Source organism: Trichomycterus rosablanca, chromosome 7 (assembly GCF_030014385.1).
Source record: "Trichomycterus rosablanca isolate fTriRos1 chromosome 7, fTriRos1.hap1, whole genome shotgun sequence".
NCBI lineage: Eukaryota > Metazoa > Chordata > Actinopteri > Siluriformes > Trichomycteridae > Trichomycterus > Trichomycterus rosablanca.
Window position 1 is genome coordinate 26,309,085 of NC_085994.1, and position 13,442 is coordinate 26,322,526.

Sequence of the window (13,442 nt, forward strand, 5' to 3'; positions counted from 1 at the left end):
ACAGGTCTGTGAGAGCCAGAAATCTTGCTTGTTTGTGGATGACCAAATACTTATTTTCCACCATAATTTACAAATAAATTCTTTAAAAATCCTACAATGTGATTTCCTGGATTTTTTTCCCTCATTTTGTCTCTCATAGTTGAAGTGTACCTATGATGAAAATTACAGACCTTTCTCATCTTTCTAAGTAGGAGAACTTGCACAATCAGTGGCTGACTAAATACTTTTTGACCCCACTGTATGTCTGTGTGAATTTTTATTCCTTTATTTCAAGAGCATTTATTTAAAAAGCATTTGTATAGCTGGTCACTGATATTGGTCCAACGTTGCTGCAAACTTATATATAATATAAATCATATATTTCATTTATTACACTTGTTAGCAATTGTTGTGGATAAAACACATGAATTATAAAATTAAAAGGAATGTCTCAACACTTTTGTCCATATAGTACAGCTCAGTAATATTCCAGTGCAAAGACTTGGAACGGCTCATTTAGGCAGACCTGATCTGCCATGGTTCAGACCTGTTTGATGCGTAGGGTATGTTACCCTGTTCTGGTTTCTAGATTTAACTTATTAATGACTGTATTTGGAAAATATTTCCATGTGGGGGATAAATACACACATTGATTCAAGCCAGGATATTGATCAGTAGTAAGTGTTGGTGTGTTATTTGAGTTTTTAGTCTGAGACTGCATTAATATGGAAAGCATTTTGTGCTTTGTTCACCCCAGGTTTAAGCACTCACATGATACAAGGCAAAACCATTTTTTGTTCACTTGAAAACAATATGCAATACTGACAGTATTCACAAGCAGCTTTGTATGAAATGTATTTAATTTAAAATAAGAAAAGCTCTGCAATGGTAACCATTTGGAGACATGTGAAGATAAAAAAGGAAGTATGTTATTAAAACTTTATTGTTTTAATCAAAGGGGGCATTAAATCTTATCAAGTTACAAAGACACAACAAGCGATTCCAGTATTAGAAAATGTGGGACTGCTTTCTAAAATGCAAACCTGGTCTCAACATTTCACAGCTTACTTGTTTCCATGCTGCTTTTATTTACAATATTATGTTGAATATAACAATTCAAAGATTTGTAAAACAGTGAGAATCAGTTTCTTGCAACAAGGTCTGTGTTTCACTTTAGACTTAATTGTATTAACAATTCATCTCATTGGCAGGACTTTGGAAAGGTCAGTGGCAAACTGGGTTAAAATTCTATTAAATTAAATTACTGAAGTGTGCCACTAAGAAAGGTGTAACAGCACGGTAAGCAGCACTGCCTCTCTCCATAAGAACACAGCCATAAGTGGTTTTGCCGTATATCATGTCAATGCAGCCTTTGGCGAGGTTACAATCCAATTGTTATTGTTCCTTTACATATTACTAATAAATTGTGAGTTGGGACTATTTAAAATATCTTAATTAATTAATCCTGGCACAGCAGTTCAGTGCATTTAAGGCAGATTTTAGTCAAATAATCATACAGTAGATGAAGCAATAGAATTTGTTAAGGAAGAAAAAAACATACTTTTGACGTCCCTTATGTGCCAATTCTTTAAAATAAATACACTTTAAATATATTACTTCATTAAACAACAGTAGCATTATAGTTTGTAATTTTTTCCGAAAACTTGCCTTCACTTGAGATGATCCCGCTCATACAGTATGTAAACACATATTCTTCCATAAAATGTACAAACACTTGTGCTCTGGTCTGCTAAAATCGCAGTTAGGAAGAGTATATTGAAAAAAGCATCTTCTTTACATGTGGAGGAACTTTAAAAAAAAGTGAACAAAGAAAAAAAAGAAAATAAACTTGATCTTGACTTAACCAATACATAGATTTACACAAAACTATACTCTCTGATTAACACAACACTAGAGATAGAAAAAAAAAATGAAAATAGACACAAGATTGCTCTGTTGCTGTGTTTGTGGCTGATCTTGTCTTGGAAAAATGTGCAGATGTAAAATCAGTCAAAGCAAATAATCAATTAGTCTTTCTAACATTCATAACAAACAACCCCTCACCCATTAGGTTCTTAAAAAACAGTTTTATAAGTTATTTAGCATGGTGAGTTTCTGTGCTTAGATGCTGAGGTCGTGGTTCTCCTTGTAAAGCCGTCTCTTAGACTGGGTAATTGAAATTGTACTGTTGGCCTTTAGGGCACTGTAGTAATCTTTCAACCTGGGAGCGACCGCCTCTTCTAGAAAGCTACCATTACTGCTGCTGTCTGATTCTCTCCTGTAGCGTCTATGCTGTGCGCCATTGCTCCAATACCTCTCCCCCCAAACGGTGGAGGAAAGATCATTTTTCTCATTCTTCTGGCTTTTATTGGGTCTCTCTGGAGTGGAGGTAAGGTAACTATCTTCTCGGTAGCTCCGGCTGGGTGTCTGAGGCTCCCATTGTTGCTGGGGCTGAAAGGGCCATTCCGGTGTCCCAATCTGCCGGTTGAGGACGTAATTTGAAGCTTGTAAGCCTTGCTCTGGGGAATAATCACGCTGAAAGCGGTCTGCCCGACGGTCCATGGATTTTGCCCTACGTCGATCTGGAGAGGAGGCATTTTTACGGGTTGGGGAGCGATCCAATGAACCACGGCGTGTTTTTGGCCCCTTCCTTCTCTCTGGTGAGCGCTGACGGCCTCGGTCCCCCAGCTCCCGATCTGAAGATTTCCTTCCAAAGCCACCTTCTTTTCTTAGTGTCTTGAAAAGCTTGGAAATGCCACTCTCAGACTCAGATTTCTTTACTTTGCGGTTAGAGTTTCTTTTGTCATTTTCAGGAGAACAGGAGGGGGATGGCAATGGCAAGTGTGCTCCTCCGCCATCGGCATGGTTGTTGCTCCAAGCGTGGTGCTGGGATGGTTTGGGGTAATGGGTGTTGTCTCTATACTCCTCCCTCCCTCGTTCTTTTCCTCGTTCACGCCCTTTCTCTTTTAACCACGGGTCCTGGGGCCAGGGGGTTGTGTAGTGTTCTGATGTATAGCTGGACTCCGATGCAAGGTGAAAGCGGCCGTTTAGTGGCATCTCTTTCATTTCCGGAATATTTTGTGACCCGGGTGAGGCAGGGTACCCGTCATTGGGACCGTCTAAAAAGGAGAATATTTTATATTATACATTAATTAAGTAGAAGGTCATGGTAATAATTGCACATGCTAATTTATTTGCTAAGAAATGTTGTAAGCACAGGCAACCTAAAACAAACCTAATTTTTAAAACATATTACATTAGCCTACATTATCATTTTAAGTTTTATAAATAAGCCCTGATACATTACTTTTCATGTATCCAGTACGTGTTAGAGAATTCTTCGAATTTGTTTTAAAGTAAGGCTCTCGTAACAAAGCTGTTTTTGTAAAAAATTCTAAAGTCCTTCTGTAAAACTGACTATACAAAGGTTTCATGCAACGTGGAACATGCTGGGGCAAGCCTTTTTGAATAACTCGTAGAATGTGGGGTGCTAGTAATTCAAATGACTACAGACAAAATTCTGATAGTGGGCTAGCGTAATTTTACCACTGTGGCACCTAACCGTCAATATACGTATATTATAATTTAATTAATCTCACAATATCACATTGTCTCTCAATTTCTCAAAAGGCGAATAAGAAGTGGTCGTAGAATGTACATGCGCCAGAGGGAGCGTGTGTCAGGCAAATATACCCTCCTCTGACATAATTAGGGTCCCCAGCAGTGGAAGACTACTGGCTACGCTAAATTGGGGCAAAAAAAATAAAATTTATAAATAAAATTGCAAAAATTTTTTCTTGAATAAGATGAATGATATAAGAGGACCTCATATAAGGTTCTGTTTTGATTTTCTTGCTGTCCAAAAACATAGTTAGCAGTTGTCTCAGAATTTTACTCATTTAAATTTGTAGTAAGTTTAAAAAAGAAACTACTAAAGCTGAAAATATAAATTTTATTAACTTACAGGTTTTGCCACTTGTAATATACAAAACCTTAATGGCCCCATATCTTATTTTAGCACTTAAAGTTGATAAAATTATTAGTCACAAAATATAAGTGTACTGCATTTGTTAAACCATAAAAACTTTAAAAAAATAACAACTATAATTATCTACAACCCCAAATCAGAAAAAGTTGGGACAGTATGGAAAATGCAGATAAAATAAAAATGCAGTGTTCCATACATTTTCTTTGACTTTTATTTGATTGCAGACAGGATGAACCTGAGATATTTCATGTTTTGTCTGCTCAACTTCATTTCATTTATTAATAAACATCCATTCCTGCATATCAGGCCTGCAACACAGTCCAAAAAAAGTTGGGCCGGGGGCAACCAGGAAAGGCTGAGTCTTTGATGAGCAAAGATGATCAGAGGATCTTCAGTTTGTCAACAAATGTGTGAGAAAATGATTGAAATGTTTACAAACAATGAACCTCAAAGAAAGATTGGAAGGGATTTGCATATTTCTCCCTCTACAGTGCAAAATATTATTAAACCATTCAAGGTATCAGGAGGAATTTCAGTGTGTACAGGCCAAGGGCGCAAGCTTAAGCTGAACGCCCGTGATCTTCGATCCCTCAGACATCACTGCATCAAGAACCGCCACTCAAGCACTACAATCCGGAGTTACATGCACAAATGCTACTTAAAACTTTACTGTGCAAAAAAGAAGCCATATGTTAACCATGTCCAGAAGCAGCTTCGACTTCTCTGGGCTCAGAGGCATCTAGGATGGACCATCACACAGTGGAAACGTGTATTGTGTTCAGATCTATCAGCATTCCAGGTCTTTTTTGGAAAAAATGGACACTGTGTGCTCCGAACCAAAGACGAAAAGAACCATCCAGTCCAAAAGTCAGGGTCTGTCATGGTATGGGGTCATGTCAGTGCCCTTGGCAAAGGTCATTAACACTTGTGTGATGGCAGCATTAATGCAGAAAAAATACACTGAGATCTTAGAGCAACATATGCTGCCTTCAAGACGTTATCTTTTCCAGGGACGTCCACGCATTTTTCAACAAGACAATGCAAAACCACATGCACACATTACAAAGACATGGCTGCAGAAGAAGAGGGGACGGGTACTGGACTGGCCTGCCTGCAGTCCTGACCTATCCCAAATAGAGAATTTTGAAAGGAAAAATGCGACAACGATGAACCCGAACTGTTGCACATCTTAAGACGTGTTTGCAGGAAGAATGAGACAAAAGCTGAAACACTAAATCAATTGGTCTCCTCGGTGCCAAAACGTCTTTTATGTGTGGTAAAAAGGAATGGCAACATTACAAAGTGGTAAATGCTTTACTGCTTTTTTTGGAATGTGTTGCAGACCTGAAATACAGGAATGTATGTTAATTAATAAATGAAATGAAGGTAAGCAGATAAAACATCTCAGGTTCATCCTGTCTGCAATCAAATAGAAGTCAAAGTAAATGTTTTATTATTTGCTTTTTCCATGCCGTCCCAACTTTTTCTGATTTGGGGTTGTATTTATTTTGCTTAGTTATGAATACCGTCATAGCTTAATGTACAGCACTTTGGTCAACGTAAGTTGTTTTAAGAGTGCTTTATAAATAAAATTTACTTACTTACTTACTTAAAATGATTTTGTGAAGGCATAGACAAGTTTAATATAAACTTGTTGGGTTATGTGTGTTAACAAGATTGTAAGAAAAACTATTTAATATCTCATGTGAAGTGTGAACAAAATTAGTTCTAATACTGCTACAATAATCATGTGATAGACATTAGTAAATTCAACAATATCAGGGAGGAGACAAACAGACAACATCTGCACCCCTGGCACTTAAACATTAAAGATACATGCACTTCTGAGATGAAAAGTCTAATTGCAAGGGCATTAATCCATGCTTTCTGGTGGATTCCAACATGGGGTCAGTAGTCAATGCAGCGTGTTATGGGTAAAATAGATTCACAGTGGTAAAATGAAAGTGCAGCAAGGAATGAGGTGCTCTGCTGTGGTGAAAGGCTGGATGGTGTAAGAAATATCCACAAGCTTTAACTGGGCATGATGGGAAGGATTCACAAATACAAATGGTGCTCTACAAACCGTGGTTTGGTTTTGGCCCATTAGGTAGAAGCAGGGCTCTCCCAACTTATCATTCCTTAGACATGTAGCGAGATGGGGAGCCATCATCGCTGAGGCAAAGGAAGAAACAAACAGACAAAGAGAGAGAAAAAGAGAGAGAGAGAGAGAGAGAGAGAGAGAGAGAGAGAGAGAGAGAGAGAGAGAGAGAGAGAGAGAGAGAGAGAGAGAGAGAGAGAAAGAGAGAGCCCACCAAAATGAAGAAGAGAGATAAACACAGAAGAGGAGATTAAAAAAGACCTTTACATCTTCTGGACATAAAACTTAGTCATTTATATTATATTTTTAAAGTATGACACTACCTGTTGTTCGTCTTACAACAGATAGCATTACAAGCAAAGTCCTGATTAAACACAGATCGAAAGTTTGGAAGCAAGACTGGTTAAAAACAATAGTAAACTAGTATTTTTCAAGCTGTATCAGACAGCACAATGTTTAGGTGAACATCAGCAGCAACATCAGTGTATTTCAATTTCAGCCCGGTTGCGGGCTGATGTTTTAGTATATAAGATGTTTATGCTAAATTTGCTTTTGCATTTTTCAAACTTGATTGCACAACATGCAGCTGCTCTCAAAGTCATGATTAACAAAAAATTCAAATAAACAGCATGCTCACCAAAAATCTTTCACTTGATTTGGAATTTGATTAATTCATCATCCAACTATACAAGCAGTATACCATGCTATTTTAATCAAAAGTAAATATTAGACTTTAAAGAAACCTGTGTAACACCCACTTCAGTTCATACGTTCAGTGAGTGTGTAATGTTCCTAAGATACGATTTAGAAATACATCTCAACATTTCCATTTCCATTATTATATTAGAGATGTTAATGCACTGATTACATTACTGCCAAAATATGTTAGCAGATTTTGTTAATGCACCTAATGTGACAAACTGTTAATCATCAAAAAAATTATATTTTTTTAAATATAAATTTTACATTTAGAGTACACACTTAAATATTTCATTAAAGATTAAATATTTTTATCTTTCTTATTTTCACCATTAGTGTGTTTCAGTAAAATGGCCATATACTTAAGTACTTTTAAAATACATTGTAGTCTAATACAAGACTTTGCGGAATAAGGCATTTGAAATGAAGAACAAGACTGTAGTATGACTAAGAACTTCTTTGACCAGAAGATGAAAAATTCTTATAATAAACAAGAATACAAAAGCAGAAGTTAAAAGTGGTCTTGGCCTGTCTATATGTACCCACCATATTCAGGCACAGAGCCATCTCCTCTTTTCAAGACAAGTCTTGCTCGTCGACCACCATTCTTGATTAGCTCAATAGCACGAGAATGCTTCATGTTCTTTGTACTTTCTCCATTTATTTCCAATATCTCATCTCCTACCTGAAAGGGAGAAGATTTTTATGATCTTATCAACTTTTTATTCGGACAGCTTGCATAAAATTTTGAGAAATTTTGTGTTGCTCCATCAATAAACATCAACCCTGCTAATGTACAGTAGTTTGTTTAACTGGGCAGAAACGTAACTGTCCAATTTGGCAAATAGTATATTGTGTGTCCTTTTATGGAAGCTGCAGGAAAAGCTTTGCTGGGTATTATGACATGCTACAAATGACAAGTTGAAGAACTCATAAAATGTGTGTTAACATAAAATATATGTAGCTATTTGTCCTAATAACACAGCAGTACAGAGCAACTGGACAACATTCACGTATTAATCAAGCATTCAGATGTTGCATAGATTTTTTTCTTTTACATTTTTGTTTCAAAATCATAGTCAACTGGGCCTGGTCAGCATTAGTATAAATGCCACTAAGCATGTATTGTTAATCATTCTGGTCCACATATCTGATTTGACAGTTTTACGCCGAATGTCCTTCATGATGCAACTTTCCTTATTTTTTCCGGCTTGAGACTGGCACAGAAAACACTGATAAGTGAACCTCTTTAATGCTAGGCTGTTTAGCCATCTCAGTCTATCATGGCTGTGTATATAGCCATAACAACACTGAGAACTGAACCCTGAATCTCAGTGGTAGTGGGCTAGCATATTTTACCACTGTGCCATCATATAGTATACTTGTCATAAACATTTGTGTTTTTCATGTTTTTTTTATATATTTTGTATTTTTATATAACTTTTGTATCTCATAAACTAGTTTAAAACAAACAGTATAATAACAAATCTACCCATATTGTCTTATGAGAAATGTTCATTAGGTCCCATTTAAAGAGATGGCACTGAGCATGGTGAGCTTAACTTAACTTATGGCAGTTCATAAAGCTCTAGACGTTTGTCCTAACACTCACTGAGCTGTTTTTTTTTTTTTGTCCTAACACTCACTGAGTTTGGAACTGCTGGTAAGTAATGGGGCCACTAGCAGCCAAGTCAAGGGCTTTAGTGGGTCTTTTCTATAAGTGTGTTCAGTCGACTGCTTTATTAAACAGCTGTTCCTTTGACAGTGTTTCATTAAAGATGGCTTACGTTTTTAGTACAGCCCATTGTACTCCCATTGTTTTAATGGTGATTTCAGGAATATGGCTGAGTTAAATAGTTTACTCACTAAGTAGAACTGGTGTCCACATACTTTCAGCCTTAAAATGTAATTAACAAACACTTAAGTCACAACTCTTAGAGGCAAACTCTGACTCACCCTAATCTTGCCATTTCTGACTGCAGCTCCATCTTCTGCAAGTCTCAGTACATACAAGTCCATGTTGTACTCCTTTCCTCCTCGCAGACTAAAGCCAAAACCTTTACTGTCTCTTTCCAGGTCCACTGAATAATACTCAGCATCCTAAAAGTACAAAAAGAAATTATTAACAAAAGTAACCTAACGCTTAAAAATCGCACCTGGTACCCAAGGAAATCTATCTTCTCCATATGAGGGATAATAAAAGTCATGACAAAATTAGTTTCCTTTTTTTCTATTTATTTTATGCATTTCTCCCATTTTTCTCCCAAATGTAGCGTAGTCAATTTGTCTTCCACTGCTGGGGATCCCTGATTGCATTCGAGGAAGGTATATTTCCTGCTCACACCTCCTCCGATCCGTGCGCAGTCCTTAGCGGACCCTTTCTTATTCACCCACGCTTCTGCACAGGCGCCTCTATCTGCTAATCAGGGTCCTTGCACAGCATTTGAAGACACCACCCACTTAATCTGGTCATCCCACGCTAGCAGACACAGGAGTCTGCTGCAGGCACTGCAAATTATGCCCGCTAGATTGCGCCCAGCCGACCAGTGGCAACGTCGAGTATCGAACAGAGGAGTGAAAGGCTCTTCAGGACAAAAAAAAGGTTTGAGGAGCAAAAATGGTCAAAGGATCTCCAGTTTGTCATCAAATGCATGAGAAAATGATTGAAATGTTTACTAACAATGTTCCTCTAAGAAAGATTGGATGAGATTTTCCCCTGCAACAGTGCATAATATCATTAAATGATTCAAACAACCTGGGAGAATTTTAGTGCATAAAGGGCAAACATAAGCTAAATATCCATCATCTCTGATCCCTCATATGGCACTGTATCAAGAACCAGCAACCAGCAGTAGCTAATATAACAACAAGAGCTTGGGATTACTTTGGCAAACCTTTGTCTGGCACTAGAATATGGATTTACATTCAAAAATGCCAATGGAAACTTCACTGCGCAAAAAAGAAGCTTTATGTTAACCATGTTCAGAAGCGACATCAGTTCTGGGACCATAATCCAATGGAAACATGTACTGTGGCCAGAGAAATCAGTATTTTAGAAGAAATAGGCACTTATGCTCCAAACCAAAGACAAAACAAAAAGCACCATCCATAATGTTATCAGCAAACAAAAGTCCAAAAGCCAGTGTCTCTCATGGTATGGCATTGTGTAAGTGCCTTTGGCAAAGGTCATTTGCATTAATGCAGAAAAGTACATTGAGATTTTAGAGCAAAATATATTGCCTTCAAGACAACATCTTATCCAGGGACGTCTATGCATTTTTCAGCAAGACAATGCAAAACCATGTGCTGCTCACATTACAAAGGCATGGCTGCGGAAGAAAAGGATACAGGTGCAAGACTGACCTGTGTGCAGTCATGAGCTGCCCACAATAAAGAATGTGTGGAGAATATTGAAACAAAAAAATGCTACAACGACAATCCTGTATTGTTGCAAACCTTTAGACGTGTTTGCAGGATTAATGTGACTAAATATCACCTGAGGTCAGGGCTCGCCACTGTAGTTTCTTTAAACCAAGCTTTTTGTCATGTCTTTATAAACATTCGCAGAGGGGCACAGTAATGCTGAAACAGGAAAGGGCCTTCCCTACACTGTTTCTGGAAGTTGGAAGCATATAATGTCCTTTTATATAATTTAATTAGAATTCAATTGAATTAGAAGGGGTAACCCAATACTTTTGTCCATATAGTGTATGTAAAGGGACTTAAAACACATAATGTGGTAACAATAAGTAATTATAAAATTTTAGGCATTAATAAAACAGATTAAGTAATAAATGATAGCAATTACATTAGCATTAGACTGTGACAAACATTATCAGTAAGAAAACAAAAAAACGGTCTAAATCAACACACACTACTTGTACAAAACATTCCTGTTTGGATTCATTTGAATCTAAACAAAGTAACAATAAATTCCTTTTGTGTGTAAAAATGTATTTCCAAGATTAAAAATGTGCACAGTTCACTCGTCCTCTATCTGTGCGAGACATGGTTTATTGCAATGTAAGGTGATTTACAAAGTACACCATACAAATGAGAAACTAGCATGTATCTTCCCTAATATAAGTGATGCGTGTTTGTGGTGCAGTCTCCTGCAGATCATTTGCACATGTTTAGGGCTTGTTTTAAGCTAGTGGATTTTTGGTTAAAAATTTTCGACATTTTTAAACAGGCGCTAAACCTGGATATTGATCCCAATCCTTTAACAGCCCTTTTTGGTGTCCATCTGGGGGCATCAACATCAGGTGCTTCACAAAAGATTCTTGCCTTCACCACGTTGTTGGCTAGACGCACTGCTCAGCTCAAATTTTTAAAGAGATTGGGGGGGGGGGGGGATAAGGGGCTGACAATGGTTTGGGTTAAAGGGAAGTGGATGGAGATGGGGAGGGTGGGATAAGGGGACTAAGTTAAGCACAAGTACTTGTTCTCATGTTCTATGCATAGGTTTTTTTTTCCTAAATGTATTGTTGCATCACCTAAAACGGCAAAACTAAAATAAATAAAAATGTGCCCGGAAAATGTAAAGAATGTTATCACCCACCTGATTTGATGTTTGTGTTCCGGGTTGGAGTAGAGCTTGTTTTGATTTGATGTTTCTGTAAAGAATTAAAGATAGTTGACTATACACACACCACAGTCTATTCGTCAGCAAAAAAGTTCACTAGTGTCAAAGAACACAGAGTAGGGTGGATATTGATTTTTGTTTTAAAGCCATGAATGTGATTTGACTGAAAAATAATATTCAAATAAGATTTAGTTGATTCATTTTCATCTGCATTATAGCATTAGCGTGTGCCCATGTGTCACTTACCGGGATTCACTGCCGCTCTGTGGTGTGTGTGTGGTGGTGATGGTGGCAATCTTTTCAGCATTAGTCAGCAGAGCAGCGTTTGAGGACTCTATGAGAAAAGAGAATAGTATATATCCCTTGCAGAAATATGTAAGACGACATACACACAGAGAACTGTATCTATAATAGCACATCTACTCCTTATACTCCCCCCTTTAGCTGCCAAAACAGCCCTGACCCTGCCTCCGCCGGCTAGCCTCCTACCTATAGTGCATCCTGGTGCCATGTGTTCGCCAGGTAAGCGACGCACACGCACCCGCCCATCCACGTGATGTAAAAGAAAACATGATTCATCAGACCAGGCCACCTTCTTCCATTGCTCTGTGGACAGGGGTCAACATGGGCACCCTGACTGGTCTGCGGCTATGCAGCCCCATATGCAACAAACTGCGAAACATTGTGTATTCTGACACCTTTCTATCAGAACCAGCATTAACTTCTTCAGCAATTTGAGCTACAGTAGCTCGTCTGTTGGATTGGACCACACAGGCCAGCCTTCGCTCCCCAAGTGCATCAATGAGCTCTGGCTGCCCATGACCCTGTCGCCGGTTTACCACTGTTCCTTCCTTGGACCACTTTTTATAGATACTGACCACTGCAGACCGGGAACACCCCACAAGAGCTGCAGTTTTGGACCCAGTCATCTAGCCATCACAATTTGGCCATTTTTCAGAAAAAATATCATACAAATCCAAAGAGTTTATTTACCAAAGGTAATACAAGTTAATAAAATGATGCATGTTGAACAATATGACTGCAGCTATTTTGGCAAGAAGTACAGTAATAAAAAGGAAACTACAATGATTTGACCAAACTATGTAGTGATTTCATCAATAGGAGGTAAATGTTCCAACCTTTTTCAGGTTTAACCAGGGCTAAATATTGTATGCCACTAAGAATGGATTGTTGACAGTTCAAATACAGCATGCACTATACCTGTCTGGTTTTTTCTTTTGTAGTAAGTGCTGTGTCCAAGGACAGACAATTTTCAGCTTTTAAGTTCTTTAGCGGTCTTTTCTACGAGTTTGTTCTATCGCTTTATTAACTAGATGATTCTTTGGAAGTGTCGCATTAAAGATGTCTTACTTCTTTAGTAAAGTCTATTCTACCACTGTACCCTCTTCTTCCACAGCCATGCCTTTGTAATATGAGCATCAAATGGTTTTGCATTGTCTTGTTAAAAAAATTCATTAATATCCCTGGAAAAGATGCTGTCTTAAAGGCAGCATATGTTGCTCTAAGATTTCAATGTACCTTCCTGCATTAATGCTGCCAGCACAGAAGTGTAAATTATCTTTGCCAAGGGCACTGACACAATACCATGACAGACCCTGGCTTTGGCACTTGTTGCTGATAACAGTCAGCAAGGATGGTCCTTTTCGTCTTTGTTCTGGAGAACACGGCATTCATTTCTTCCAAAAAATATCTGAAATACTGATTTGTCTGACCACAATACAATGTCAATGTCTTAGAACCCTGAGAACTTAACACTGCTTCTGGACATGGTTAATATAAGGCTTCTTTTTTGCACAGTGAAGTTTTAAGTGCTTTTTGTAAATATAACTCTGTATTGTAGTGCTTGACAAAGGTTTGTCTGAGTAATCCTTTAACCATGTGGTTATATCAGCTATCAGTGAAAGACATCAAGTTATTGATGTAGTGCCGTCTATGGGATTAGATGGCACTACCCTTGAAATTCCCTTGTGCCCTTAAAAATTCCTCCAGATTCCTTGAATTGTTTAATGATATTAGGCACTGTTGCATATCAGAAATATGTAAATGTATTCTAAAATAGTTTTTTTGAGGAA

The 13,442-nt window shown here is 37.8% G+C and overlaps 1 protein-coding gene across 1 annotated transcript in view; it reads right to left on the reverse strand.

Annotated features, from left to right (window-relative positions):
• Window positions 1–1,642: 1,642 nt before the first annotated feature.
• Window positions 1,643–13,442, reverse strand: part of LOC134318032 (membrane-associated guanylate kinase, WW and PDZ domain-containing protein 1-like) — an 80,730-nt gene continuing 68,930 nt past the window's right edge. The window contains exons 18-22 of the mRNA XM_062998767.1: window positions 11,596–11,683; window positions 11,326–11,380; window positions 8,721–8,864; window positions 7,311–7,449; window positions 1,643–3,098 (exon numbers count right to left, since the gene is read on the reverse strand). Of these exons, the coding sequence (XP_062854837.1) occupies window positions 2,101–3,098; window positions 7,311–7,449; window positions 8,721–8,864; window positions 11,326–11,380; window positions 11,596–11,683 (1,424 nt within the window). The 3' untranslated portion in view covers window positions 1,643–2,100. The remainder of the gene's footprint in view (window positions 3,099–7,310; window positions 7,450–8,720; window positions 8,865–11,325; window positions 11,381–11,595; window positions 11,684–13,442) is intronic.